This window comes from Phocoena phocoena, chromosome 2 (assembly GCF_963924675.1).
Source record: "Phocoena phocoena chromosome 2, mPhoPho1.1, whole genome shotgun sequence".
In the NCBI taxonomy this organism is placed as follows: Eukaryota; Metazoa; Chordata; class Mammalia; order Artiodactyla; family Phocoenidae; genus Phocoena; species Phocoena phocoena.
Window position 1 is genome coordinate 139,596,317 of NC_089220.1, and position 24,443 is coordinate 139,620,759.

General features: G+C 47.1%; 1 protein-coding gene across 2 annotated transcripts; it reads left to right on the top strand.

Moving 5' to 3' along the window:
* Nucleotides 1–3,249: 3,249 nt before the first annotated feature.
* Nucleotides 3,250–23,506, top strand: VPS33B (VPS33B late endosome and lysosome associated). Of its 2 annotated transcripts, XM_065901442.1 has the most exons (23): nt 3,250–3,666; nt 7,372–7,452; nt 7,835–7,896; nt 9,357–9,406; nt 9,602–9,669; nt 15,172–15,217; nt 16,285–16,379; nt 16,677–16,781; nt 17,182–17,278; nt 17,503–17,580; nt 17,925–17,998; nt 18,300–18,386; nt 18,550–18,640; nt 18,855–18,929; nt 19,178–19,242; nt 19,364–19,418; nt 20,334–20,380; nt 20,970–21,102; nt 21,724–21,797; nt 22,289–22,390; nt 22,545–22,620; nt 22,723–22,839; nt 23,135–23,506. In XM_065901442.1, exons 1-23 carry the CDS (start codon nt 3,571–3,573, stop codon nt 23,212–23,214), a joined length of 1,854 nt encoding a protein of 617 aa, XP_065757514.1. In that variant the 5' UTR covers nt 3,250–3,570; the 3' UTR covers nt 23,215–23,506. The 2 variants fall into 2 exon arrangements, with proteins under 2 accessions (XP_065757514.1, XP_065757515.1); XM_065901443.1 differs by lacking the exon at nt 7,372–7,452 and having other exon boundaries at nt 3,571–3,666; nt 23,135–23,214.
* Nucleotides 23,507–24,443: the final 937 nt, after the last annotated feature.

Here is a 24,443-nt window from a genome sequence, read left to right on the forward strand (position 1 = left end):
CCAGTCAAAGTTAGGGAATCCAGCTTCTGGTAATAGAGCAGTGGACAGATAAGGCCCTTGTTCTCACTGCTCTGTCACTATCATGTAACTTATAATAAAAACGTCAATATAATTACGATTTTTAAAAGGGTAATTTGCCATTAGAACCCTAGAGGAGGAACTTCCCTGGTGGTGCAGTGGTTAAGAATCTGCCTGCCAATGCAGGGACCACGGGTTCGATCCCTGGTCCTGGAAGATCCCACACAAGCCGCAGAGCAACTAAGCCCATGCAGCACAACGACTGAGCCCACGCACCACAACTACTGAGCCCGCGTGCCTAGAGCCCGTGCTCCGCAATGAGAGAACCCACTGCAATGAGAAGCCTGCGTACCGCAATGCAGAGTAGCTCACGCTCACTGCAACTAAAGAAAGCCTGCGTGCAGCAACGAAGACTCAATGCAGCCAAAAATAAATAAATTTATTTTAAAAAAATAACTTAGAGGAGCAAGATGCTATTTGACTGCTTAAATATGCATTTCTAACTCCTGCAAATCATTTGTGTCCTTTCCCCAGGGGACTATGAAATATTAGAAGCTTTTATTGCTAGCTTGGATATGTTTTCCATTTACCTCATCCAGCACCATCCTAATGCTCTCTAGCTTAAATCTTTTGTTTCCATTCTTGTAAATGCTAATCTAAGGCTTTTGCACTTACTAGTTCTTTGTCCCCAGATTTTCACTTGGCTGGGTCCTTGCCATTCAGGCCTCAGGTCAAATGTTACTTTCATAGGCCTTTTCACCCTAGTCTAAAACAGCTCCCTTCATGTTCTATCACCACACCCTGTTTAATTTTCCCTAGTATTTGAAATGTATTACTAATCCATTATTTGTCATCACCCACCTTGCCCCATTAGAAGGTAGATCCCATAAGGGTAGGAGACGTGTATGTGTTCATTGCTGTAGTTCCACTCCCAACATAGATTTCTTTCTTTCTCCCTTTTCTTTTTCGGCTGTGCCACGCAGCAGGCGGGATCTTAGTTCCCCGACCAGGGATTGAACCTGTGTCCCCTGTAGTGGAAGTGCAGAGTCTTAACCACTGTACCGCCAGGGAATTCCCCCAACATAGATTTCAATATTGGTTGAGTGAATGAAGAAATGGCTGGGAAACCTTACACCAATCAGCCAATCCACAATGGCAGAAAGCCCGGCCTTTTACCTTTGCCAGCCTGTGCATCCAGATCTCAGCCAAGAAAGCCTAAACTTCCTGCAGGTTGACCTGTTCCTGCTCTATGCTGACAGTGTCTCAGATCCTAACCCACTGTCATTGAGGTGTTTGGGGAAATTGTCCCTTCTCCCCGGCCCCCCACTGCCCCATCCCAAGCAGAGAGGCTGGACAGGTGAATGGGGACTCACTCAGCCTGTGTTCCATTGGGTGGGAGTCATAGGACTCCATGGTGCCCTATCCCCAGGCAGTCCTGTTTCATGACACAACAAAGGACTTTGACATCACACTGGATGAGGTGGAGATTTGGGGGTGCAGGTGCAGCATCTGGTGGAGGAGGCAACAGATAACAAGACTGCTCAAGCTGGAATAAAAGCAACTGTGGGTGAAATGGGCACCTCACAGCAACTTGGGGCCAAACTCAAGAGGCTGGCAAACTGTACAACAGAAGGGACTTAAATCCCTGCAACCTGGAGGGTGTATATGTCACTCATCTGTGAAGGGCAGCTTCTACATGTCTGTGCAGCGCTGAGATTTGATCTAAGGGGAGGGGGTGAGAGGAAGCTCAGTAAAAAATACTAAACAAACTCTTGAAGCCCAGTGTGAGCATAAAAGTTTTGTTTTGTTGCTTAATCTTCTATTATAGAAGTTTTCGAACATTCAAAAGTAGAATATTGTAGTGCAATGAACCCCTGTGTACCCATCACCCAGTTTCAACATTTAACAAATGGCCAATCTTTCTTCATTGCCCCACAGCTCCCTTTGGCTTATTTTAAAGCAAATCCCAGACATCATATTATTTCATCTGTAAGTACTTCAGTCTGTGTCTCAAAGAGATAGGGGCTCCTCTTTAACATAGACATATAAGCCATTACTATACCTTGAAAGTTTTAGGAATTCCTTATTATCAGCTAATATCCTAATAATATTCTGGTTGATTTCTTTGAATTAGGATCCAAACAAAATCCACACATTGCAATATTGCATTGTGTTGTTATGTCCCAGAAGTCTTTTATTCTAAAGTAGTTTCCCCTTCCACTTTCTTCTCATTGTCATTTGACAGGTTATTTGACCCATATAATTTTCTGCTTTTTAGACATGGTTGATTTTATCCTTTTGATGTCTTTTATCGTGTTTCCACTACCCTCTGTATTTCCTATGAACTGGTAATTAGATCCTGAGGCTTGATCAGGTTTAACATGTGTTTCCCATGCATCTCACCAGGAGATGATGATGTGATGTCACGATTGATTAGTGAGTCTAGGTATTGTCAGCCGGATCTGTCCATTATAATGTCTCTCATAAGCTTTTTTTTTTTAACAAGGTAAATATAGATCTTTACCATCACCCCTGAAAATTCCCTTATTTTCTTCCCAATTTTCATCCCCAAAGTCAATCACTTTTCTGAAATTTTTCACTATAGTTTTTCCTGTTCGAGAACCTGATATAAATGGCATACAGATGCCACTCTCGTGTCTGGCTTCTTTCATTTATTCAGTTATTTTTATTGTATGAATATGCCACAGTTTATTTACCCATTTTCCCACGAAGTTCATTAATGAGCCAAAACTCCGTATTGAAAGGTCACAGCTGGCGAGACTTGGCTTCCATTGGCTACTAACGCGGTCCTCTTCTCTCCCCTCACACCCGCCCCGCATCTCCACACGTCTGGCCTCCCGCAGTTCGGAAGCGAGAGAGCTCCCAGCCTGCAGCTAAATTTGTGGAGTAGATTTGATTGACAGCCCAGATCCTCAGTGATCAATGCCCTCCCGATTCCGAGTTGGTTTCGCCGATTTCACCAAGTTCTGAAAATCGAGCAAGTGCCCATCGCTTGCTTGAGTGAGCTAGGAGAATTGGGTGTACCCCTCAAAGTTAGTTTAAGGTATAATTCTTTTATCACAGGAACACTCGCCTCTGGTCAGGAATGAAACTGAACCTTGACGCGTTGCCGCTCGTTTTCAAATGTCCCTTCCAGGACGCCGTCCTTTTCCGGTTACGCTAAGCGCTGGTAGAGTGCACGGGACTTCCGGGAGGTCTAGGAAGTCGTCCCTCTCTTTGGCAGGAGGCGGGTATCTCTGCAGGTGTAGACCGAGATCCTGCGGACCGGCAGAGTGGACCGGGAGGGGTGGGGTGGGACAAAGTGGCTGCAAGCCTGAGGCGAGGTCCCCCGAGGCTGCGGCTGTCCGGCCAGGAGGTGGCCATTCATTCCTCCATTGTGGCCGAGGAGCGAGGGCCCCTTCGGGGGCTCTTTCGAAGTCCGTGCTCTTACCTGAAGGAGAGCCATCCTGCGCTTACCCTGGGGTGCTGCCGGCCTTCTCAGAGCGGAGGGCGTCCCTCTTCTTCCACCCTGCGGCCCAGGTGACCGCTGCCATGGCTTTTCCCCATCGGCCGGATGCCCCAGAGCTGCCTGACTTCTCCATGCTCAAGAGGCTGGCCCGAGACCAGCTCATCTATCTGCTGGAGCAGGTCAGTGCCTGCCACGCTGGGGGCCTTTACTGTATCAGCAGCCAGCACTCGCTGGATGCATAGTTCTTTCTTACTGAGCTCCCTTGGTCTTGCTCTTGGCCCTTGGTATTGTCCTTGGAGCTTCTGTGGCAGGTCCAAAATGAAGCACTCAGGGAGGGAAACTTGGGACGATCTGGCCAGAGAGTTAATGGAAATCCACCCCCCCCCCCGGCTTTTTTTTCATACAGACAAGGGAGACACCACTAGTGCCAGGCATCACTGGGGATGGAAAGATGGTTAAGACAACTTTGTCCTTAGGGTTCTTACGTTCCAGTGGGAGCAGTATGAAACACAAATTACCACACACAGGGTATCATGTGGTGAAAGAGTGATAGCTAGGGTGCCTGAAACAATCATTTCTAGCTGGAGTGATCTAGGAGTTTCAAGGGGCTGGAGTGTGAAGATGAGCATATTTTCCTTGGAGATGGGAGAGGATGTTCCAGGCAGATGGACTGGTAGGAGCAAAGTTGAGGAACCAGGGAAGGACAGGCATGTAATACAGAGAAGAGAGGGATGAGAAGTTACACAATAGGCATTAGGCAGCTACTGAAAAATTTTCCCCAATATGTGACATGAAACAATACTTGAAGATGATTCTAATAGCCATTGTGAAGTTGGATAAATGGGCAAAACAAGAAGGCCAGTGAGGAGACCATAGATCAGACTGAAGTAATAAAGGCCCACGCAAAATTAGTGGCAGTGGAAATGAAAGGAATTGATGGGTTTTTTTGAGTCAAAGACTCAAAGACATTCATTGGTCGTAAAGGTTAAGGGAGAAGCAAAGCTGAGTTTGACATTTTTAACTTGAGCTAATAAGAAAGTAATGCTATTACTGTAATTTTAATGGATTACATATATAGTCTTGTTTAATGTTCATATTCCCCACTAGATTGGAAGGTCCTTGAGGACCGGTACATACCTATTTTGTTCAACATGTATACCGAGTGAGTACCTAGCTTAGAGTCAGGCACTTAGCATGTGCTTAATAAATATTTGTTGCATGAACATTGAATAGAAATGAGAAAAAGAATTAGAAAGAGGAACAGTTTTGGTGGGGGAAGTTGAGTAGTTTGGGTTCGGATAGGATGAAGTTAAGATGCTAGGAGGAAATACTGCTTGTAACATCAGAAGATAGAAAGGTAGAATTGCAGCTAGGGTAAAGATGGGGACTTGGGAGAACCTCAGGGGATGTGGGACCATATTTTATTTCTCTGTAATATGTCCTGTAGTGGTAGCACTATGTTTGGCACATGAAAGACACGCAACAAACGTCTGAGGAATTGAAAAGAGATGCTAGTTAGAACCACTAGTTCAGGTGAGATCCCCATGAAAGAGAGTAAATGAGACCAAGGATAGAAACTTGTAAATAGAATGACCTGAGGAAGAGCTGCCCACAAGGATGACTTAACGTGGCCAGAGTGGATTTCTGTGCAGTAATGTCCTCTTCAAACTAACTTCCTCTGACTTAATTCTTATTAATGGACACTGCTATTCAGGCTTGAAACCTCAGAATCATCTTTGACTCTTCTTCCCTCCTCACACTTAACTAAACCAGTTGCTGAGTCCTGTGGATATTTATTTCCTTACACCTGACTTTTTTTGTTTTTTTTGGCGGTACGCGGGCCTCTCACTGTTGTGGCCTCTCCCGTTGCGGAGCACAGGCTCCGGATGCGCAGGCTTAGCGGCCATGGCTCATGGGCCCAGCCGCTCCACGGCATGTGGGATCTTCCCAGACCGGGCACGAACCCGGGTCCCCTGCATCGGCAGGTGGACTCTCAACCACTGCGCCACCAGGGAAGCCCTATACCTGACTTTTTAAATGGTGATTATAAAATAGCACTAACAAATTCTAGAAAATGCAGAAGATAAAGTGTAAAGAACAAAAAAATCACTTACCACCCTACCATCAGATACAAGCACTGTTAACACTGTTAATTTCTTTCAAGTATTTTTAAAAATTCGATTACATGTTCCATGTATCTCTTAAAAAACCTATTTTTGTTCACATCGCCAGCAGCCTAAATCAGGTCCTCATTCATTACCACAGGCTTGGGCTGCTTGTTTGTCTCTTGTTTTCTTGCCGCACCCCGTGGCATGCCGCGCATCCCCGACCAGGGATCAAACCCTCACCCCCTGCAGTGGAAGCGCAGAGTCTTAACCACTGGACTGCCAGGGAAGTCCTTGGGCTGCTTGGACTGTTGCATTAACCACATAAGTGTAGTCCTTACCTCTAGTTTCTCATGTCTCCAATCCATTTTACCCACAGTTCCCAGATTTACCTAATGAAAATTCCCAGCTGATTGGATGCTTCAGTGTACAAAAGCTTTCTATTTTTCCTTGTTCCGTAGAGGATCAACACCAAACTCCCTAACTTGGCATTTAGGACGCTTCATGCTCTAATTCCTGTCAAAGATTTCAGTCTTGTTTCACACCATTCCCCTACATCAAGATTTCTCAACCTTGGTGCTATGGACATTTTGGGCTGCTTAATTCTTTGTGGTGGGACTGTCCTGTGCATTGTAGGATATTTAGCAGCATCCCTAACCTCTACCCACTAGATGCCCGTAACACCCCCTGCCCCAAGGTGGACAACCCAAAATGTCTCCAGACTTTACCAAATGTCCCCTGGGGGGCAAAATCAGCCCTGGTTGAGGACCACTGCCTTACATGTACCTTACCCATCAGGCAAACTGAATTGCTTGTTCTGCCCTTACCGTTCAGCCTGTTCTCTTTCCCTGGCCTTTGCTAGATTGCCATCTCAATCTATCACTGCCAACATCCTACCCATTTGTCAAAGCCTAGTTGAGAGGAAACTTTCAACGACTTCCCCCTCTCTTCTGCTCAGTGTGACCTCTCCTTCCTCTGGACAGATGAAAGGGCAGCATCAGGAGTGATGAAGCGGGAACCAGAAGACAGGGATTTGGCGTGAGAGAGTGGGTGTGAGGGTGAGGACTGTCCTGGGTTAAGTTTTCCACCTTGAACATTAGGTTATTTTTGTAATTAGAAGAAAAATGCCATTTAAAGAGATATTTGGCAGTTAGTTGAGGGGCTGGAGGATACACGGTGTGGTTTTGTTTTGTTTGGCTTCGTTCAGCAGGAAATCGATTCGGTTATCAGGAGACAGTGGAAGAGGCGGTGGAGTAGAGGAGCAATGATGTAGAACAAGGTCACAGGCGAGCAGGAGGGTTGAGTGGCAAGGACTTAACCTTAGAAAGAAGGTGAAATATCTTTCCACTGGTACAGAAAATGAGAAGACAAAATAGGTGAATATGTAGAGAAATGTCAGCTGTGGATATAGGCAATTAATAAGGTGCTGGGGGGGCTTCCCTGGTGGCGCAGTGGTTGAGAGTCCGCCTGCTGATGCAGGGGACGCGGGTTCGTGCCCCGGTCCAGGAGGATCCCACATGCCGCAGAGCGCCTGGGCCCGTGAGCCATGGCCGCTGGGCCTGTGCGTCCGGAGCCTGTGCTCCGCAACGAGAGAGGCCACGGCAGTGAGAGGCCCACGTACAGCAAAAAAAAAAAAAATAATAAGGTGCTGGGGTAGATGAGGTCTAGTGCCCTTCCAACTCAGAGACTGTGCTTCTATTAAATGGATGGCTGGATGAGCTGTCAGCCGAGGGAGCTTGTGTGACCCAAGAGTAACCCAAGATACTGTGTCTCCTTCAGCTTCCAGGAAAAAAGGACTTGTTCATTGAGGCAGATCTCATGAGCCCGTTGGATCGAATCGCCAATGTCTCCATCCTAAAGGTACCTGCCCCTTTCTCCACGTGGATCAGGCCCTTCTTTCCTATTAAGCAGTTTTTCTTTTGATGAACAGTACATATTACTGAAGAGTGACTACCCTTATAGGGTAAATAGGGGATGGCAGAGTTACAGTAAATAGGGGATGGCAGAGTTACGGTGACAAGGGGGGATTGATACTCTTTGTATTGTTTTTGAATTGTTTTATTTTAGGGTTTTCTATTGACAGTTTGAGGAAGGTTCAGTGGGATGGTTGTCAGGGAGGTACTTTGACTGCTAGAATTAGTGTAAATAGGAGGAAGCCCTTCCAGAAGACCCCTGTCATTGTATCAGGCTTTGGGTTTCCAAGCACACTTATGTCCCTTGTTTTGTTGGATTCTCTCTGTAGCAACATGAAGTAGACAAGCTGTACAAAGTGGAGAACAAGCCAGCCTTCAGCTCCAGTGAACAGTGAGTGTCTGGGAGACTCTGTCTCGGCTTCAAGCTGGAGGAGGTCCCTACACATTTGCCTTTGATTGGTCCTTGGCCGAGATCTGGCACCATGATGTTTGTGACATGGTTCGCTTCCCTCCTCTTTTACAAATTCATCCTTAGGTTATGCTTTAGCCTCTTAATTGGTCTCCCTTTCTGCGGTTTCTCCCTCCCTTGTCCTCATCTCTCTTTAACCCAATCTACCATCTCTAACCAGATTGATTAATCTTTCAAAAATATTTTCATTGGGCTCTCCTGAAGAACCTTCAAGGCTTCCCTTACTTACCGAGTGAGGTCCTCATTGTTTGTCATAGATTCCAAGGCTGCCTCCAGGGAGGCCTCTCACCCCCTTTCCAGCCTGGTCTCTTTCATGTCCCCACTATTCAGCTCGCACTTTTGCGTGCTTCCAGGCTCTGCACACGTACCTCCGTGTTTTTGGCCACTCCACCCACTCTGCCTGAAATTCTCTCCTCTCCTCACTGTTCTTGCGACAAATATCCAGCCTTCAGAATCCAGCCCCACCTCCTGCACTCAGCTGTCAGTTGCCATTCCAGGGTGATTTTCTCCTCCTCTAGATTTGCATGGGGTTCAGTGTTTGTCCTGTTCACCTGGTACACAGTCACATCCTGCCTGTTGTCTGATGTTTGTTTTTATTTTTAATACTTCTCAACTTAAGCAATGTATACCCTCCCTTAGAGGAAATAATTCTCCTAGATACATGGAGAATACATCCATGAACCCCAGTTTGAAGAACACTATTTTATATACTTTCTTGTATTGTTTTTTAACACTTGATTGTTAATATACTCCATACATATGTGCATCTTATTTTGCCCAATAGACTGTAAATTATTTGAGAGCAGGAACTCCTGGGTCCACCATAAGGCCAATAAGTGCTAAGTGCCCCCAGCCCACCACGATATACCTGTTTTATCGAGGGGAGTCTTGTGTGTGTGTGTGTGTGTGTGTGTGTGTGTGTGTGTTTAAACTCTTAATTATATACTCATATTTTTTAAAAAATTTTATTTATTTATTTGGTTGCACCAGGTCTTAGTTGCGGGAGGTGGGCTTCTTAGTTGCAGCAGGCGGGCTCCTTAGCTGCAGCTCCAGGGCTCCTTAGTTTTGGCTTGCCAGCTCCTTAGTTGTGGCATGCTAACTCTTAGTTGCAGCATGCATGTGAGATCTAGTTCCCTGACCAGGGATTGAACCTGGGCCCCCTGCATTGGGAGCGCAGAGTCTTATCCACTGCGCCACCAGGGAAGTCCTGGGTCTTGTGTGTTTGGTATGCGGTGAGCCAAAAGAGCTGGCAGGGCTTTGGCTGCGGTGAGAACTGTAGCAAATGGTGAAAGAGTTGGCATTGTTTAAGTTTCTTCTAAGCTGCTATCACCAACTTCATGATTTTTCTTCACTGAGGTTTTTTTCCCCCTTCTCTCCCATAGATTATGCTTCTTGGTCCGACCTCGCATCAAGAATATGCGGTACATTGCCAGTGAGTGTGCCATGGTGTTCATTATAACTAAGACCTGGGAAAGGGTGGGAAGGTCTAAGGACCCTGACCATAAGAACCCTTTAATAGGAAAAGAATTGTTTGGGTAGGCCATACTCCTCGTAGAGGCTCTCTGCTTCCTTACTTCTAGTCTAACAAAGGTCCATGGCTTTTGAGTTGCATCCTTTCTGTCTGTAGATCTTGTCAATGCTGACAAAATGGCTGGCCGAACTCGGAAATACAAAGTGATCTTTAGTCCTCAGAAGGTGAGTTTGGACCCTGGTGGAAATGACATCGGGTAGAACAGGATTGGGGACTAGGAAGGGGTAAGGGGCCAACACTATATAGCTGTATCTCCCTCAAAGCAAATTATAGGTGACTGAGCAAAATACCTGTGACCATCTTTTTATTAAGGTAGCAGAGAGTCTGTCATCAAATTGCCCCGAATGTAGATTGTACAGTTGTGAGAGATGTCCTCTACATAGATTTCTTTAAGTGAAAAGATTGACATTTTTGAAGTAGAACCTGCTATGTATCCCTTCTAACACCAATTCCTATATAGTAATGGTGCACAATGTTATGGCTTTTCAATGACTTTCTCCCTATATCCCTTTAATAACAAACACAATAAATCTTCACCCCCCGCCCCATGCTCATCGAAGGCATGTGGCTGGGCTGCCCTCGGGTTATCAGAACCATGCCAGTGTACTTTGGAAGAGGTTTTTCTTACACAGGGTGCAGTAAAATGTTCTCTAAGCTTGGAGCAGCTGAGGGAACTGAAGCCCACAGTCACAGAGTGAATTAACATAGCCATACTAGGTTTCTTCCATCTTTACCTCAATAATTGCAGTAAGTGTTAGGTGATCTGTCATAGTATCTCTGTTTCTCGATTCCATCAAGCTCCCCTGCCATCCCCACATCAACGGGGTGCATTGTAGGTACATCCTCAACCTGATTGATTGGGAGGAATGATGTACCAGGTCTATACATTGCCCGTCGTAGGACTATACAGTTATACCAAGTAGTGCATGCCACACTTGGAGCAGGTAGAAATTAAAGTTGAAAGGACAGGGATTTATTCTTTGCAATTTTCCCAAGAAAATTCTAAAGAAAATAGAAGCAGTAGGTAAGACTAAAGACACTGAAGCCAAACTGTCTGGCTGTGAATCCATGCTTTAGCACCTATTACCTGTGTGATCTTGGATAAGTTACTTAACTGCTCTGTGTCTCAGTTTTCTCATCTATAAAATGGAGTTGATAATAGTACTTATCTCTTTTAAATGAGGTGACTTTCAGTTTCTATTAAGAAGTCTAGAGGAATCATAGGCTTATATTGTTTTCTCATCGTTTAAAAGGAATAAGAGGAAAGAACCAATGATCTTCCTTTGAAGATCATTTGAAGATTGATAGCACAGTCTTACAGCTATTAATCCTGTTTAACAAATATATCAAGTGTAGCATTATTACCAGGGCAAGAAAATTATTGAGTAAAATAATCGATCAGAATTATAGGTTACTTTTTTTTTTTTTTTTTTTTTTGCGGTACGAGGGCCTCTCACTGCTGTGGCCTCTCCCTCTACGGAGCACAGGCTCTGGATGCGCAGGCTCAGCGGCCATGGCTCACGGGCCCAGCCACTCCGCGGCATGTGGGATTCTCCCGGAACGGGGCACAAACCCGTGTCCCCTGCATCGGCAGGTGGACTCTCAACCACTGCGCCACCAGGGAAGCCCTAGAGGTTACTTTTGAATGTTATTAAAGGAGCTGTAGCAGTAATCTCTAGTTTTTGGAGTCTTACAAAACCCTTTTTTTCAAATTATACTTCCAAGGACAGATTTGTTTAAACAGGGAATAGAACAAGTTGGTAACAGTTTCAAATAATGCTACAAGCCTCCATATCACACAGAAAAAAAGAAAATTGATATTTTTATGAATTTTTTTCTAACACCCTATCTAATCAAATTTTTTGACCTAATTTTCCATTACAGGACAGTGTCTTCCTTAGTTGCTGTAGGGAAGAGGAATTTTCTCTCTCTTCCTGAGACTCCCTTTGTTAATTATGAAGATTGGCAGTTTTCAAACTGGGCTATGGAGTTCCATTAGTTAGCATTAAAAGTAGCCCTATAGGGACTTCCCTGGTGATGCAGTGGTTAAGAATCCACCTGCCAATGCAGCGAACACGGGTTCGAGCCCTGGTTCGGGAAGATCCCATATGCTGCGGAGCAGCTAAGTCTGTGCACCACAACTACTGAGCCTGCGCTCTAGAGCCCACGAGCCACAACTACTGAAGCCTGCGTGATACAGCTACTGAAGCCCAGGCGCCTAGAGCCCATGCTCCACAACAAGAGAAGCCACCGCAATGAGAAGCCCACTCACCGCAACAAAGAGTAGCCACTGCTTTCTACAACTAGAGAAAGCCCGCGCACAGCAACGAAGACCCAACACAGCCAAAAATAAATTAATAAAATTAATTAATTAATTTTTAAAAATTAAAAAAAAGAAGTAGCCCTGTAGGATTTCAGTTTTACTGACATAAATGAATGAGGGATGAATAGGACTCTTCTGTGTAACCATAAAATAAGGAGCACATAGCATTAATCTTCCACACCTCATAGAATTATGAGGATCAAGAGAGGTAATGCTTTTATTTTTTATTTATTTACTTTTCAATTATTTATTTATTTATTTATTCTTTGGCTGCGTTGGGTCTTCATTGCTCCACGGTGGCTTTCTCTACTTACGGCGAGCGAGGGCTACTGTTCATTTCAGCGCTCGGGCTTCTCATTGTGGTGGCTTCTCATTGTGGAGCACAGGCTCTAGGTGTGCAGGCTTCAGTGGTTGCGGCATGCAGGTTCAGTAGTTGTGGCTCTCGGGCTCTAGAACGCAGGCTCAGTAGTTGTGGCACACAGGCTTAGTTGCTCCACGGCATGTGGGATCTTCTTGGACCAGGGATTGAACCTGTGTCCCTTGCATTGGCAGGCGGATTCTTAACCACTGCACCACCAGGGAAGTCCCTCTTTAAAAAAAATGTTTATTTATTTAGTTGGCTGCTCCGGGTCTTAGTTGCAGCATGCAGGATCTTTAGTTGCGGTCTGTGGGGTCTTAGTTGGGGCATGCATGTAGGATCCAGTTCCCCGACCAGGGCTCGAACCCGGGCCCCCTGCATTGGGAGCACAGAGTCTCAACCACTGGACCTCCAGGGAATTCCCAATGGCACAGTCTTACAGCTATTTATCCTGTTTAGGAATACAAATATATCAAGTATAACATTATTACTAGGGCAAGAAAATTATTGAGTAAAATAACCAATCAAAATTACAGGATACTTTTGAATGTCATTAAAAGAGCTATAGCAGTAATTTCTAGTTTTTGGAGTCTTACAAGAACCTTTTTTTCAAATTATACTTCCAAGGACAGACTTGTTTAAACAGGGAATAGAACGAGTTGGTAACAGTTTCAAATAATGCTACAAGCCTCCATATCACACAGAAAAAGAAAAATTGATATTTTCATGAATTTTTTCTTTCTAACACCCTATCTGATCAAATTCTTTGACCTAATTTTCCATCATAGGATGATGTCTTCCTTAGTAGCTGTAGGGAAGAGGAAATCTGTCTCTCTTACTGAGACTCCCTTTGTTAACTATGAAGATTGGCAGTTTTCAAACTGGGCTATGGAATTCAGTTAGTTAGCATTAAAAGTAGGTCCATAGGGACTTCCCTGGTGGTCCAGTGGTTAAGACTCCTTGCTTCCCCTGCAGGGAACGCAGGTTCGATCCCTGGTAGGGGAGCTAAGATCCCACATGCTGCATGCCGTGTGGCGTGGCCAAAAAAAGGCCTATAGGATTTCAGTTTTACTGACATAAATGAATGAGGGATGAATAGGACTCTTCTGTATAACTGTAAAATAAGGCGAACCAAGCATTAATCTTCCACACCTCATAGAGTAATTATGAGGATCAAGAGAGGTAATGCTTTTAAAATACTGACAACAATGCCTAGTACATGTAAAACAAATAATACACAGCCACGATTATTATTGTCATCATCATTATCAGACAGAAGTGCCCTCAACTTTCTTCCTCATTACCTCCAAATATTTCACCCTTTTCCCACCTGTCTCAAAGGAGCATGAGGGAATTCCCTGGTGGTTCAGTGGTTAGCACTCTGTGCTTTCACTGACAAGGGTGTGGGTTCAATCCCTGGTGGGGAACTAAGATCCCCATGAGCCATGCAGCATGGCCAAAAAAACATAAAATAAAAAATAGAAAATAATTTACAAAAAATAAAAAAATAAAAAAGGAGGACGAGACACTGGCCTTTCCCCATCTAAGAGCGGAGGCTCACCTGTGTTCTTGGCCCCATCCCTGCCTGCTTTCTCCACTCTCTTGCTTCATCAAGTAGACTCTTTTATGTCTTCAACCATATCTATCCCTTCTAAACAGTTCTCTCTCCTCATCTCTTGTCCCTGACAGTGACTCTCCCTTAATTTGTGGCCAGACTGAAGAATTATCTGCTGCCACTGCTTCTGCTTCCCCACATCCACCTTCACCTTTTTTTTGCAGTACGTGGGCCTCTCACTGTTGCGGCCTCTCCCGTTGTGGAGCACAGGCTCCGGATGCGCAGGCTCAGCGGCCATGGCTCACGGGCCCAGCTGCTCCGCGGCATGTTGGGATCTTCCTGGACCGGGGCACGAACCCGTGTCCCCTGCATCAGCAGGCGGACTCTCAACCACTGTGCCACCAGGGAAGCCCCCACCTTCATGTTTTAATCTAGTCGCCTAAGATCTCCGTTGTCAAATCCAGTGATGTCTATGTCATGCTCTTCCTACTTAACTTCCCTGGCACTTGAGACTGTTGCCCATTCTTCCTTGAAACTCTGTCTTTAGAGGTGCTATTTAGGGGTGCTGTTTTCTCCTAGTCTCACCTCTCTATGTATTCTTTCTCGGTCTTCTCTGCCCGGTCTTGGACTGTGCACCCTTTTAATTTTGGTTCCCTAGAGTCCTATCCTAAGCTCTCTTCTCTCTGTGTGTTCTTTTGGACAAGCTGTCCACTTTAAATGCAGTGTATGTGCCTTTAGCCCCCAAGGCTGTCTGTCCAGACCTCCCTCGGTGTCTGCAGAGGTCCCATGGACATGTCCTAACCAGAACTCCATCCCTGCTCTCTCCACACCATTGCTTTTTACCTCCACCTGCTCCTCCTCCTCTGTTTCTATAGCACTGTCATGCCCTGCTTCCCGTCTCTGCTGGCAGGACCCACCCTTCCCTGACAGCTAATACTTTCTCCTTTGTAAAGCTTTTCTAGTCAATCAGGGAGAAAAAAGCAATTGACTTAATAAGTGAATGAAATGGCTGAAAAGGAAACAAAGCGTTGGGCCAGTGATTCCAGTGGTCCCTTCTAGATCTAAGAGTCTGGGTTCTTTTGTCTTTTTCACTGGGTTCAATAAGTGTGGTCCTTGGGCTTCCCTGGTGGCACAGTGGTTGGGAGTCCGCCTGCCGATGCAGGGGACACGGGTTCGTGCCCCGGTCCGGGAAGATCCCACCAGCTGCGGAGCAGCTGGGCCTGTGAGCCATGGCCGTTGAGCCTGCACGTCCGGAGCCTGTGCTCCGCAACGGGAGAGGCCACAATAGTGGGAGGACCGCGTACCGCATAAAAAAAAAAAAAAAAAAAAAAGAGAATAAGTGTGGTCCTCATCAGTGACCACAGAGGAACTCCAGAGAAATGGAAAGAATGGAGAAGGGGGTTACTAATCAGCCCCCCTTTCTCTTTCAGTTTTATGCTTGCGAGATGGTGCTTGAGGAAGAGGGCATCTATGGAGGTGAGAGGAGTCGGATATGAGTGGAGAGGGGGAGGACGTGTGGAAGAAGGCCGTGATGGTTGTTCCCTGTACCCATCTCCTTCTTTTCCCTGCCTCATTCCTGTTGGCCTGGCAGGAGGAGAGGGTACTGAGAATGGGAAGGAAGACCCCAAATTAGAATACTAGTGGGGCTATAGTTGAAAATCACCGATGCTCTCTTCTTACCTCCCAAGACTCCCACAAGCAAAACTCGTGTCTTCCCTCCTGTGTGCATTCCTCACTCCATCCTCTGTGCAACACAAACCTGGTCGCCGTCCTCCCTACTGGAAATCCTGCAGTGGCTCAGAATAAAGCCCAGGATCCTCAGTATGGCCTCCTGTGCCTCTACAGTCTGGCCCCTTCCTGGCCCTTTAGCCTCCTCATGTGCCACTCCTCTCTCCTGACTCACTACCCTCCAGCCCTGGGGACTTCACACACCTGTTCTTGTTGCCTAGAACATTCCTCACCCTACAGCTTTTTACCTACCCAAATCATACTCAAATTCTAAGCCAAATGTCTCTTCTTTAGGGAAGTCTTTCCTGTGCCTGTAGTTGGGGTTAGATCCCTGAAATATTTGTACTCATAGGTTGCTGTTTTACTCCTTTGGAGCATATAACTGTAGTTAGATTTGTCTGGTGTGTACTCTTTCACTACCTTGTCAGCTCCAGAGGTCAGGAGCATGTCCGTTCTGTTTACCACCATGTCCCCAGTATTTAGCCTAGCACCACACATATGTGGCTCTCCGTCAGTATTTGTCCAATAATGCATAAATGAAGGAGTGTTTCATCAGCACTTTTGGTCGACACTCTAATGAAAACACACCACTGAGATCCCACTGTATTACAGGCTGTTACGTACATGTCTCCTTTCCTTATCAGTCTGTGAGCCCCTTCCGGGCAGAGACTGTATCTTATTCACCTCTGAGCATCCCGTGCTCAGTGCAGTACCTGGCGTGTGGCAGGCACTCAGGAGTTTTTGCACGGCTGTAGTGGAGCTTCCCTCTTAACGTGGAGCCACGGCAGGGAGACTGATGCTCTCTGTACCCACAGATGTGAGCTGTGACGAATGGGCCTTCTCTTTGTTGCCTCTTGATGTGGATCTGTTGAGCATGGAACTACCAGAATTTTTCAGGGACTACTTCCTGGTAAATGCAGGGCCCTTGGGTCTTGGCATCAAGGAGTCGGGACAGACATGGGGTCCTGTGGGCTAGAAATATGGATTCAACCTTCATCCAACTCATAATTTATCATGAGTGATAGTAATTTGGAGACGGAATACCACTGCTTGAGGTTCATGGGGCTTCCATTGGGGCCAATGAAAATGGACTTTAGCAAGCGTTGCCCAGACCCTACCTTTCTGCTCAGGGCTTCTAGGCCTATCCACTTTCCAGATGGATCTGTCGGGTTGATCCATATCTTTGTGGCCCGTGTGGTCCCTGCAGGAAGGAGATCAGTGTTGGATCAACACTGTGGCACAGGCCTTGCACCTCCTCAGCACACTCTATGGACCCTTCCCTAACTGCTATGGAATTGGCAGATGTGCTAAGGTGAGCAGTTCTATGTCCTGATAGCCCCTATTCACTTGTTTTCTAAGCACCAAGGATTGTTCATGGGCATCTGGGATGTGAGGTATATTCCTTACCTTGCTTTCATTGCTCCAGAGTAGGTCCCCAGAGGGGAGAACTTGTGTGGCTAACAGAATGGCAAGGGCCCAGGACCTCTAGGTAGCATCCCTAAATCTTTGGGGGCGGAGAGACTCCTTCACTGGTGTGGGGCAGGATGGGGAGGGGTAGGAACAGGTGGGAGTAGAAGAGGTAATATCGTTAATAATTAGCTCCTCTCTTGGGGTCAAGGAGAAGGATCACATGGAAAGGGGTTGGGTTCTGTAGGTGTGGGGCTGCACAAGGGACCTGGACATAAGATTGCGAATGTCTTGGGGCCTGACAGATGTCACATGAATTGTGGAGGAAACTGGAAGAGGAGGAGGATGGTGAAACCAAGGGCCGAAGGCCAGAAATTGGACATGTCTTTCTCCTGGACAGAGGTGAAGTATGCTCGGCACTCCTCTCATCTGTCGACCCTAGAAGATACGGGAATATGGGAAAGATGATGGCACAGCTGGGATCCTCAAGTTGAGGCTGTGAATGCCAGCGTTGACTGGGGGCGTGGGCACTTGGGCCCCATGGAAGGCACTTGAGTGGATATTGAGCAAACTGGGTGGGAGGCTGCATCGGGGAAGACCCTCACGGTCGGGGATCTCGGTTTCAGACGTGGACTTTGTGACGGCACTTTGCTCCCAGGTGGTTTACGAGGGTCTGGTGGATGACACCTTCCGCGTCAAGTGTGGTAAGTGGCATCTTAGCGAGACAGAGGGGTCCTCAGCTCCTGGGGCTTCCCACGGTGAGGGTGCAGGACTTGTGGGAGAGACCCAGGCTTGGAGTGAACTGCTGCCTTCCAAATAGTTTGGGGGAACGTTTAAATCTTTATTTCTTTTTTTTGGGCGACACTCCTTGGGGGATCTTAGTTCCCTGACCAGGGATGGAACCTGGGCCCCTGGCATTGGAAGCTCAGAGTCCTAACCACTGGACCACTAGGGAAGTCCCTTGGGGACCTTTAATGGCAGTTCCGGAAAGAGAGGGGAAGGAAGGACTCATCAGAGATCCTCATAGCTGTTTCCTCTGCTCTCGAAGGGAGTGTCGACTTTGGCCCAGAAGTCACATCCTCTGACAAGAGTCTGAAGGTGCTGCTCAACGCCGAGGACAAGGTGAGCACATGGGTTCCGGCAGAGGATTTCCCCAGGGCCACTGCCACCATGAGGCTGTGGGCCCCGGCACTGGGAGGAGAGGCCGAGTCCCCAGGAGAGAGGGACACCCAGCCAGTTAAGAGCACAACCCAGAGCACATAGCAGGGATTTGACATGTCCTTACTGATACCAGCTCAGCTTCCTTTGTACTTCTGCTAGAATAGCTGAGCACTCTCCCTGTGCTGTTGTTACCCTGATGAGGCAGGAAGGAACAAGGTATGCGTCTGTATAGTAATTTGTTCCTGTCTCATTCCCCTTGCAGGTGTTTAATGAGATTCGTAACGAGCACTTCTCCAATGTCTTTGGCTTCTTGAGCCAGAAGGCCCGGAACCTGCAGGCCCAGTATGACGTGAGGCTCCCAGCCCGGGTCCTCCGTCTGTTTCCTCAGTGGCTCCCCAGGCTGCTGCCCTTTGGCTCCCCTTCTGATGCTACAGTGGGTGGGAACTGAGGGAGGGTAGTGTTTGCTCACATCTGAGGGCAGAGGGGCTGACCTCATGGGAATGTCCCCACAGCGCCGGAGAGGCATGGACATAAAGCAGATGAAGAACTTCGTGTCCCAGGAGCTCAAGGGACTGAAGCAAGAGCACCGCCTGCTGAGTCTCCGTAGGTTTCAGCTTGAGGGTAGGGCAAGGGGAACCCTGCAGAGGAGATCTGGGAGGAGATCCCTGTTCATTTGGAAAATAGTGCTCTTCTTTGGTCTAAAGTGTGAAGAAATGCTCCTGCACTTTGCCTTAAGAGGTCCTTATTCTTCTGGACAATAAAGAGGCATTCTTCCAGAACCAGGAATATGTCAGCTCCCCTTTTGTCCTGTCTGCAGATATCGGGGCCTGTGAATCCATCATGAAGAAGAAAACCAAGCAGGACTTCCAGGAGCTCATCAAGACTGAGCATGGTGACTTGGCTACTTCTCCTGCTTCTGCTTCTGTGGCTCCCAGTCCAAGCCCGACCTGAAAAGATGCTCTCTGGCTCTTTCCAGCCGACGCTGGCTGTGTGGAATGTTGGTTCCTGCTAGAAGCCCTGGGGGCCCCTTAACCCACCCCAAGGATGAAGAAAGGGATGGGGAGACAAGACGCCCATTAGCATAGATGGCAACAGCTGAGCCGCTCCCCCAGTAACAGGCTCTCCTCTGATTATTTGCAGCGCTGCTGGAGGGCTTCAGCATCCGTGAGAGCACCAACTACATTGAAGAGCACATAGACCGGCAGGTGAGGTGGGAAGGGGGGAGATATTGGGAACAGCGTTTAGAGGTGGGGCTCAAGTGGAAGCAAGAGGAGAGAGCGTGTGTTATGAAACTTGAATTCTCCTTGACTCTTCCTTCCTGTGCAGGTGTCACCCATAGAAAGCCTTCGCCTCATGTGCCTTTTGTCCATCACTGAGAACGGTGAGCCCCAGGGACCAAAGATGCCAGATTGAAAAGCTGTACCTTAGGGATAGTTCCCTGTAATCTCGTGGATTCTTTCCCCTGTAAAATAAAGCAGCTTTTGTTTTGGGTGAAACATCCCCAGGTCATAAGGTAATTTATTGTTCCAGCCCTAAACAGGACCACATCCACCCTCCTCAATGCTCCCGGCACACGGCCTGTCCCATCGTAGGATTGCAAAGGGGTAGAGCTGAACGGCATTTCTCTCATCATTCCATCTGGCTTCCTACCCACAACAAGATTTCATAATCAAGATACAGTCCAGGAAAAACCAATTTCATAAACATTTTAAAAGCTCAGATTCTGCAACCTTTCGTGGCAACTTGTTTTGAATGTTGAAGTCTTCCAGTTGGCAAATATTCTTTAAGGTTGCTTTCTACCCAAAGACGTTATTTGCTTATTCTAAATCCCCTTTATTGTAGTTGGAAGTCCATTTCTTCTTACCTCTGTGGAGAAAAACATCTAAGGCTGCACTTTGGGAACTCATTTGAACACTTTTCCTATTCCCCACTAGCTGTTGAGCAGTTCCCCAGAAAACTGGCCCATAGCCAGGGAGAAACGCACAGGAAGGCCCTTGTCCTCCCTCCTGGCACATCCCACCCCCCACTACGGATTAGATTAGCTTTCGTTTCAGTGTCCCTTCCTCAGGGCTCTTCCTTGGAGCTCTCAGATCCAGGCTATATCTTTCAAAAAGCAAGCTTAAATTTAGGAGTCAATTTAGAACCAACTGCATAGGATGCAAGGTTAGCGTTATGTACTGACTCCTTCCTTCTCACTAGGGTTTTTTTTTGCTGGGGGGACGAGGGTTGGTTTGTTGGTTTGTACACTTTAGGGCATCTCAACTGGCTCATGAACCTTTATCTTCCTTACCCTCAGGTTTGATCCCCAAGGATTACCGATCCCTGAAAACCCAGTATCTGCAGGTAAGGCCAGGAGACTGTGTTCTTGAGGGAACTTGGTGGAGGGAGGTCATTGGACATTTTCGAAAGAGGCAAAAGAAGAAACAGTCCCTTTCCTGTCCCCATCACCCTCCTGTTCCCATGCGGCCTCCCTCTCAGAGGTTGTGGGGATGGTCACCTTTCAGCACGCAGAGACCCTTCCCACTACCCTTGTTTCACTCTCCTCCCCTCTTATGTGGCCAATGCGGGGGGAATTTGAACAATTCAGCTGTTGGGCCCAGTGGTGAGTTCTTACTCCTGGATTCTCCCTTTATTTAGCACCTTGCGAGGCGTCAATACACCTTTCCTTCCAGGTCCTTCTCAAGTCCTACCTCCTCTGTGAAGCCTTCCCCACCTCCTTACATCGACAGCTTTCTGTGATCTTTAATTGTTCCATGCTGCTTTTATTCTTTGTTTGGCATTTGGTGATTTCTGATATGAAAATCTTCCCCACAAACAAGTGTGCGCTGCTTAGGACACAGAGCGCATAATCCTCTCCCCCACCTCCATATCACCTAACAGTGCTAGGCCCTTGGTGAATGCTCGGTAGAGAGCTGAATTGCATTTTCTTCAGAGCTATGGCCCCGAGCACCTGCTAACCTTCTCCAATCTGCGGCGAGCTGGGCTCCTAACGGAGCAGGCCCCGGGGGACACCCTCACAGCTGTGGAGAGTAAAGTGAGCAAGTTGGTGACGGACAAGGCTGCAGGTGAGCAGGGAGTACAGGTAACCCCTTTCACCCTCCTCGGCTGTTGTTGCCTGTTCTCTCAATAGGCAGAGCACCCTGGTGGGGAGAGAATGAGCTGGGGAAGGAGAAAGTGATTCCTTACTGTTACTGTCCTTACTGCCACTACTGCTGCTTGTAAGAGCAGCTTCCAGTTATTGAACACTGACGTGCTAAGCCTTTTAGATACACTTTCTCATTTAATCCTCGCAAAGTTTCTGTGTGGTAAGTTTTATTATCTCCATTTTACACATGAGGAAACCGAGGCTTAGGGAGGTTAAGTGACTTCTTCAGGGCCCCTTAGTAAGTCAGATTTAACTCCAAAGGCCGTACACTTAACCAGTAAACTAGGATCACCCTGTAGATTGCATTTAGTAGAGGGCTGGTACCCTGTAGGAGGAGGAAGACTGCGGGTGGGAGAAGGGTGGTGATTGTCTTAATCAGTTCCAGGGAACTGTAGGTGAATGGCTTTGAGGGGGATCTTCAGATGTGATAGGTCCTGCTGTTTGAGAAGAGGGGGTCCTGTCATTTCCTGAGTGGTATCACCTGTGGCAGCATCATTAATCCATAAACCTTAGATGAAACCAGCGCAGATTTCTTGCCCAGGAAAGATTACTGATGCCTTCAGTTCTCTGGCCAAGAGGAGCAATTTCCGCGCCATCAGCAAGAAGCTGAATTTGGTATGTAGAACAGGGGTGGACAAGGGAGGCAGTGGGGTCAGTCCTTTGTGAAGTACTTTGAACCCACAAAAACCTCTCTGTCACTTTGTTTTTATAAAGATCCTTTTGTGTGGTAGCATTATAGCATGAGCTTAATAATGAGGCAAGACACAAAGGCTCATTCATTTAATGAACACGTAACTCACACCTACCAATGTCAGAGAATACACTAAGTGCCGCTTCAGTGACAGACATGTCCCATGTTGCTGAAGGGTCAGAAGGGGTCCCTCTTTCCAGCGAGCATGGAAACGCATTCAAGAGGATCAGCAGGCACTGAACAGCTTTCATCTTTGGTTATGGATTCTTTTTTCTTTTTCCTCCAAGGCTATTGCTGGTTCTTACTTTAGTTGAAGTAAGAACTGTTCTTAGGGGCATGCCACTTTTCTCTGACCCTGTAAAGGACTGGAGGGCTGAGTGGTCACTTGCCTCATACAGTCCCCTTTGCCCTCTAGATCCCACGTGTGGATGGCGAGTATGATCTGAAAGTGCCACGTGACATGGCGTATGTGTTCAGTGGTGCTTACGTGCCCCTCAGCTGCCGAATCATCGAGCAGGTGAGAAAGAGTGGCTCGCTCCTGTTCATATTTCATGCTCTCTGCTTTCTCTTAGTCCCTGGCCTGGCCCAACTTTTAACTACCTGAATGACTAGCAAGAAATGTGACAGTCTGGCTGCTGCTAGACTTGAAACTAGCGCTTGTGCCTTCCCAGGTGCTGGAGCGGCAAAGCTGGCAGGGCCTGGACGAAGTCGTGCGGCTTCTCAACTGCAGTGAGCTGGCATTCACAGGTGCGTGGCCTTGCCCAGTGGGGGCGGGGTGAAACGAGAGGAGGGCCGGATGCATCATCCAGTAGTGCCCGTGAAGAGCTGAGTCTGGTCTGGTCTTTGCAGACATGACCAAGGAAGACAAGGCTTCCAGTGAGTCCCTGCGCCTCATCTTGGTGGTGTTCTTGGGTGGTTGCACATTCTCTGAGATCTCAGCCCTCCGGTTCCTGGGCAGAGAGAAAGGTGAGATCAGGCTTCCGTGGGATCTGGGGGACAAAGGGCAGCCCTCAAGAAGGCTTCTTTAATGGCCTCTGGGTACCACTTGCTGCCATCTTGCTGTGGGCTGAATAGCAGGAAGCCCAGTTCCACGAAGCATGGCAAGTTGCTGTGCCCAGGAGCATGGCACTGACGCATCTATGACTATAAACTGGTGCTCTAACCCAGCCAGGGCCGTGGAACTGGAGGGGCTTGACATGGCTGGTGTTAGGGGGCTTAAATCTGCTCTCAGTCATGTATGGTGTTGCTTTTGACTCTTTAGGGTACAGGTTCATTTTTCTGACGACAGCAGTCACCAACAGCGTTCGCCTTATGGAGGCCATGAGTGAGGTGAAAGCCTGAACTTTTCCCGGCCAGTGTTGATGTCTTCCCTGGACATGTTCCGCAGTGGGATGCAGGAGTTTGAATCACAGCTGCTAATAAAATGTCTACCAACTATGCTTCTAAGAGCTGGGGAGCAGGGAACTTATTTGGATTTAGAGAACATATCTGAGGAGAGAGTTCACTTCCTGCCCCCAGGATATTTCTTTTTTGTTTATGAAGTACAGCCCATGCTGATGAAATAAGGAGGAAGAGGATCTTTTGCTAAATCCTGTTTGAGTATCATTGTAAATAAAGCCTCTACTCTCAATGTATCAATATTATGTTTAGTTCTAGACAGGCACTTCCATGTATACTGGTGAAGCAGAGGGGGCTTTACATAGGGGCTTCGTGTATTCTACGGCCTGGACTGGGTAGTGGCTCTGGGCCTGGTCTGGTTCTTCCTTGAAACTTGCACTGTACTGGACTTTCCTCAACCATAAAATGAGGATTAGTTAGATGATCAGTACCAGTTAGATGATTGCACCCTTCCAATTCTAAAATTCTGTGATTCATTACACTTTAGAAAAAATGAGCTTGCTATTGTTTTAACTTAAGGAGTCGCTTGAATTTTAAGCCTTTTGTTTCTTATTGCAGAATGGAAGATTATGTCCCTTGTTAGAGCAATTTCAGGCATTGGCAAACTGTGCTCCTATAAAGGTTACCAGTGCCCTCCTAAGTGCTGATTCTAGTGACCTTTCTTTCCCTTTACCCTTTAAAAATTGTGAACACTAACCACATCTATTAGTGGTCGTCTTCTAAGTTGATCTCACTGATGATCCCCTTTACCTTCTTGTAATTCTCATATTCAGCTTCCATGACACACTTCTTTGTCCTCCTGCATTCTCCTAGGCTGCACTTCCATCTCCTTTGGTTTCTCTCTCTGTGTATCCTTCTTTGTTGCATCTCCTGTCTCTGTCCTTTATTGTTATCCACTTGCCCATCCCAAACTTTTATCTCACTGCTGAGATTCACTTGATTATTTACAACCTGGTCGTTCCATGGGCAGTTCACAGTCAGCATGTCTAAAATAAACTCTCACACTGAACCTCGTGTCCCCACTTGGGATCCCTAAATCTGCTCCTCTTCCTCTGTCTCCTTAATTGACATTCTCATCATCTACCCAAGTTTTGTTCATGCAAGAAATTATATCCTTGGGACTTCCCTGGTGGTCCAGTGGTTAAGACTCCATGCTCCCAATGCAGGGGACC

What these genes read in the sequence shown, in the direction of transcription:
- VPS33B (XM_065901442.1), top strand. Translation starts at nt 3,571, where the DNA reads ATGGCTTTTCCCCATCGGCCGGATGCCCCAGAGCTGCCTGACTTCTCC. An exon ending in GAATATGCGGTACATTGCCA is followed by an intron (nt 9,407 to 9,601) that starts GTGAGTGTGCCA and finishes TTCTGTCTGTAG; the next exon opens with ATCTTGTCAATGCTGACAAA. An exon ending in GCTCATCAAGACTGAGCATG is followed by an intron (nt 18,930 to 19,177) that starts GTGACTTGGCTA and finishes GATTATTTGCAG; the next exon opens with CGCTGCTGGAGGGCTTCAGC.